Below are 5,585 nucleotides of genomic sequence, written 5' to 3'. Positions count from 1 at the left end.
CAGGTGCGTCTGTGACTTTAAGGTAAACTGTTTGCTTCACGTATTTATTATATAAAAAGGGACCTTCGATTTTTTTTCATTGTGCTGCTGAGGCCTTTTACTCTCTCTCTCTCTCTCTCTCTCTCTCTCTCTCTCTCTCGCTCTCTCTCTCTCTCTCTCTCTCGCTCTCTCTCTCTCTCTCTCTCTCTCTCTCTCTCTCTCTCTCTCTCTCTCTCTCTCTCTCTCTCTCTCTTTTTTTTATAGTGCTGCGGCCTCATTGATTCGCTATCAAAGAATCAGATAGATTTTAGCCAAATATGTGAAATAAAGCAGCAGCAGCAGACTGGTAGATGACCTGTCTATCTGAACGTCTGTCTGTCTGTCTGTCTGTGCAGGGTTCACGCTCTCGTGGAGCAGCAGCGAGGCTCACTGCATAAAGTTAATTTCAATTCCCGATGAGACCCTCACGCGCAGCCCTCCCTGACCAGCGGTAATTAACAGGGATGGCTAATGACTGCTTAACTCGCTCTTCATAATTATCTGCTTTTCATAATTCGATGTGTAATTTAATAATTCGCTCTTATTAACGTATTAAGTGAATGGCTCATTTAGGGGAAATTAGAAGCACTCACCAGGAGCATCTTTTAATTGATGAACCATCATCGCTGTCTCATTAATAACGCTCGTTTTGATACTCTTAATTTGTCACGAGGAGGATGGCGCTGTTTGGTTTATGGATTGGTGTCATGGAGAGGATGAGTTTCAGTTTAGAGGCCTTTTATTATCACTTATTTCTGTATGTTAGTGGATGAAATATTAAAAAAATATTTGTGTCGCTTAAATTAAATTACGTCTTCATAGTAATTATATAAATATAATAAATATAGGCCTACATAAATATTGGTATGATTTTTGGGGGTTTTTCATCATATGACACCCTTTGGACAGACTGGAGGTGCATGCTAATATTTTAAGGTTCAAACCATTTACACACAATTTTATTGGTCCATAATTTAAAAACTACTTAAAATCTATTTTAAAATAATCTATAATTTTGCCTTTTTTCCTCTCCTTTTTTCATTCTTTCAAATATCTTAAAATAATTCCATGCAAATGTATTCCAGGTGCTGTAAATAATCAGTGTTAAGGTGGAGGACAGCTTTCAGAAATGCTAATGCTGAGCTCCTGCAGCCTCTCAGGTATCTGTCCATGGTGCTGAAACGCTAACTCAGCGCTCAGCAGGCCAGCCAGCCAGCCAGCCAGCCAGTCAGCCCTCAAGCCTTCAAAACAACAACTCTGCTCTGGACATGACACTCAAAATACTCCTCTATTTTTCCCTACCCTCCTCCTCCTCATATCTAACTCCTTACCAAAGGTTTTGCATCAAAGCTTGAGCCTGTGTGCCCGCATGCACACACGAGCTCAGCACGTTAGAGTGTGTATTTAAATAGAGACGGGCACGTTGGCAGGCGAGCTGTTTTTCTGGCGGGCTGACATCTGGCAAGTCTGCGCTCCAGGGACCCATCCAGCTCTCCATAGACCCCCTGATTAGACTCTAATAGAATATTAGCATTTGCTCTCAGGTAAGGCAACAGTGAGCTGCATAAGCTGGCAGCAAGGCGGTGGAGGAGCCACGTGTGTCTTTAACATTGATGGAATAAAGAAGAAGAAGAAGAAGAAGAAGAAGAAGAAGAAGAAGAAGAGATTTCTCCTGTGTGGCCTGCTTTATGAGGGGGCCTGAAGGAGGAAGGTGTAAGGCAAAAAATATATTCTAATTACATTTTATCATTTTGGTTATCTATCTCTTAGATTATCAAGAAAGAGGGTGAACAAACTGTAGTTTACAAGGTGGGTTAAGGGTTGGTGTCTTGCTCAAAGGCACTATGACAGGGCTCCTAATATCAACCTGTCACCTTTAGGTGGCCTAAAAGTTGTGTCTTTTTAAAAATATACTGGCAGGATTGGTAGTCAAATAAGCTTTCAGTATCCACAACACATCTGTTAAAAGCTGTGCAGCCCACAGCTAAACCGTTCCCATCCTCCTCATCAATAAATAAACAGATGAATAAATAAAAGAATATTAATAGTTCTGGATGAGGCACATTACACAGGGTAGTCATGGAAAAAAGGTCCGATTAAATGTTAAAGTTTGTTCTTTAATGAAACACATATTGCAGTTCAATAATTAAATAAATTAAAATTACATGGATGTCATAAATTAATAGAATAATTTAACCAGGGAACCAAAAAGCAAACATACATTACAGAAATAAGTTACCTCAGCTAAAACAGCAATACAGCAAAAACCTGTACGAATATATTTATGTGCATCGACTGGTTCCAATGAAATATTTACATTGTACACGTATACTTCCATGAAGCTGTTTTCTTTTCTCTTCAAGAAAAAAACATTTTACTTAAACAAGGTGATTTTTTTAACAAGCAACGACTTCATAATGATGCGCGTATATTTATACAAATAAATAGCAGAAAACATACATAAAATAATTTAAAAAAAGAGAATACTATCTCATATATATCTCGATTGTACCATCTCAAATGTTAAAAATGACAATTTGTGACTGTAAAATTTCACAGTCGTTTCCCTTTAAAAGCAGAACAACACGCTTTACTTGCTGTCAGAATTTGATTTTCTCAGGCAAAACGAGGAGGGAGGGGGAATCCCGATAAATATGTAATGAAGTAAACATGACCTCACTCAATAAATAGTTCATAAGATACCGGCCCACGCTGGAGTGTCAACTTATTGCAGCCGGCGAGAAATCATATTTTTCGATGGTGAAAATTTGTGAAATCCTTACAAGTGACGCACTATTTCTTTATCTCCACATACTGAGGCCTAATAATCATCATTATTATTATAATAACCATAAAAACAAAGAAACCCTTTACCTTAGCCCCGAACCCCGGGTATCTTAAAAATAGATCCCTGACTTTGTTTACACATGGTAACAAAATAAGTGGAATTAATTACACATTTAGACACAAAATGAAGTGTGTTACAAGTAAATAATTCATTTACACAGGGCTATTTGGCAGTAATCTAATATTAGCTTGTGTGTTGTCCCTTTAATCCCCCACGTGGACCCTGAATAAATGTCAGACTGCATCGTCACCAGCTCGGAGGGAAAACTGTAGCTTATCCTATAAGCCAAAAAAATATCAACACCAAGAGTCACCAAACCAAGTGCTTTGAGTTCAACTAGCCCCGCTGTGCTGTGTGGAAACAACTCTTTTCATTAGGGTGTTTCTGTCTACGCAAACTAAAGTAGTCCTCATTGGAAATTAATCTGAAGTAAAAATGAAAGCAGAAGAAGAGTCCTGTAAGTCATTAAAAAGGTGAAGCATAGGAAGTGTGGAAACAGTGTTCTTACTTGCTCTTCAAACGATGCTTCAACTTTCCTCCACGTCTCCCCTCTCAGCGAGTAAAAGACGTGACTGTGGGCTCATATTTTTCGTCAGTCATTAGTTCAATTTTAGGAATTTTTCGAAGTTCAAAGCACAAAGTCATCGATGATTGAAAAAAAGGTGTGAGTTAGGAAATATGATACAAATCGTCCCTAAACAGTTCCCAAGTCTTTTAGTGGGTGGGTGGTTTAAAGCGATTCTAGACGCATGCAGAGTATTTCATCCGTTTCTGTTTCTGTCGCTGGTTGCAAAACCAGACCCGCACCACGTTCTTTTTCAGGTCCAGCTTCTCTGCGATCGCTGCGATTTTCTCCGATGACGGACGCGGTTGGATGGCGAAATAGGCCTCCAGTGATCTCTTCTCCGGTGCGGCTATCGACGTGCGCTTCCGCTTCTTCTCTGCGCCGTTGAACAACTCGGGTTTGTTAAGTTTCTCCCTGTGTGATTTCTCCGCTTCCTCCAGCCACGCTTGCAGGATGGGCTTCAAAGCGATCATGTTGTTGTGAGAGAGCGTGAGGGACTCGAATCGGCAGATGGTGCTCTGGCTGAGGGAGCCCACCCCAGGAATCTTCAGGCTGGCTAAAGCTGACCCTACATCCGCCTGGGTAACCCCGAGTTTGATCCGTCTCTGCTTAAACCTCTCCGCGAACGCTTCCAAGTCCCTGGGATCGGCGTCCACGTCGCTCATGCCCATGTGCGATTGTAGCCCGTGGGCATGTGCCATGTTGATGGCCGCCTGGTGCATGTGGTTCATGCCCGCCATGTGGGCAGGGTGCGCAGGCGTGGAAACCACCGAGCCATCCGGCCCCGCCATGGCACCCAGTGCCAGTCCCGGAGTGATGTGGTCCAGCAGGTCCCCCTCCAGCGCCTGGTGGGGCTGGTGGTGATGGTGGTGGTGGTGGTGATGGTGGTGGCCAGACAGGGCGGACGGATGAGAAATAGGCACCGAGGAGGAGGAGGAAGACGAGGTGCAGGGAAGAGTGTTCATGGTGTGGTAGGTGGCGTCCGGCTTGAAGGGGCTGTGATGTGGAGGGTGGTGGTGGCTCTTGTTCTGCGAGACTATATCCACCGCCGCGAGAGCTTCAGCCCGGGCCAACAGACTCTCATCCAAGCCTCCGAATATATTGCTCTGCAATTGCAAATAGAATGCACACATAACTGTCAGCAGGGAATTCTCCCTCCACTCCTCGGTTTAAAACATTTCCAGAATGTGAAAAAAAGAAATCCTAAAAAAGGGGAGCACACAAAACAAGACACATGCAACATCCCAGGTCATAAAAATTAATACGAGAGGCAAAGCCGGCTGAATACATAAGTTGAGCAGAGGAAAAAAATATGGAGGTGTTGGGTGATTTGCTGTGCAGACATGAAAAAAACATCAAGCAAAAAAAAAGTGGGCTGTCAAAATGTGCCTTTAAGCAGTGATTATGCAGAATACGTACCGGTGGGGTTGGGAGACAGGCTCTGCGCATCGCCTCCGAGCTGCTGCTGATGATGGTGCTGCTATGTCGGGAGGACGAGCACGAGGACGAGGGTACATTGGAAGTCAAGGTGGAGGACGAGGAGGAATGCAACGAGTATTTTGGTTCGGGCAAGCTGCTGTGCGCCATGGCGAAAGGCTGCTTGCTGTTCAGAGACATCATCATCATATTTGCGGGAGTCCGAGCCTCGGCAAGTTCCTTTTAATAAGTTAAGACTCCGCCTCCTCGGTGCGGAGTTGAAGCCCAATTGCTTCGCAGGAACCTCAAGTCACTGTCGAGTAAAAGTGGAGGGCTGAAGACGGTCCAACACTAACATCTATTTATTATAACTACCCGAGCTTTTTTGGCAAATGAGAGTAGCCATGCAACTGAACGCAGCAGGTACCTGTTTTTTCCTGGTTGGACTTGTGGTGCGAAAGAAAAACCTTTTTCTTTTTTTTTTCTTCTTCAACCGTCTCCACCTTGTTTTTATCAATATTTTTTCTGCCTTGGATTTTTTTTTGAAAACTCCTCAAAAACGACGCAAGAAAAAAATATAAAAAAGTTTCTTCTCCTCCTCTCTTAGGATTTCCAAAAGACTTGAAGTTTACAAACTGTTGCCGCTTTCGTTGACCTGTTTGGTTTTATTGAAAAAGTTTCCGTCTTGAAAAGAGCGTAAGTGAGAAGTAATGGCGGTGACAGTCTCTGTACTGTACC

At 43.0% G+C, this 5,585-nt stretch overlaps 1 protein-coding gene across 1 annotated transcript; it reads right to left on the bottom strand.

Moving 5' to 3' along the window:
* Positions 1-2,525: 2,525 nt before the first annotated feature.
* On the bottom strand, positions 2,526-5,051 carry pou4f2 (POU class 4 homeobox 2). The gene is made up of 3 exons (XM_034687173.1): positions 4,984-5,051; positions 4,847-4,908; positions 2,526-4,566 (listed from the first exon to the last, which is right to left on the bottom strand). The coding sequence occupies exons 1-3, from the start codon at positions 5,049-5,051 to the stop codon at positions 3,608-3,610; spliced, it is 1,089 nt and encodes a 362-aa protein (XP_034543064.1). The 3' UTR covers positions 2,526-3,607.
* Positions 5,052-5,585: the final 534 nt, after the last annotated feature.

The sequence above is a fragment of the Notolabrus celidotus genome, chromosome 7 (genome assembly GCF_009762535.1).
Source record: "Notolabrus celidotus isolate fNotCel1 chromosome 7, fNotCel1.pri, whole genome shotgun sequence".
NCBI classification, from domain to species: domain Eukaryota; kingdom Metazoa; phylum Chordata; class Actinopteri; order Labriformes; family Labridae; genus Notolabrus; species Notolabrus celidotus.
The sequence above is the reverse complement of the archived record's forward strand: the minus strand, read 5'-3'. Positions and strand labels throughout refer to the sequence as shown.

Bases quoted from the DNA above. Each gene is read 5' to 3' on its own strand.
- pou4f2 (XM_034687173.1), bottom strand. From the start codon at position 5,051: ATGATGTCTCTGAACAGCAAGCAGCCTTTCGCCATGGCGCACAGCAGC. The intron at 4,909-4,983 runs GTTGCATTCCTC...CCGACATAGCAG, and splicing joins TTGCCCGAACCAAAATACTC to CACCATCATCAGCAGCAGCT. The intron at 4,567-4,846 runs GTATTCTGCATA...CCCTGCTGACAG, and splicing joins TCTCCCAACCCCACCGGTAC to TTATGTGTGCATTCTATTTG.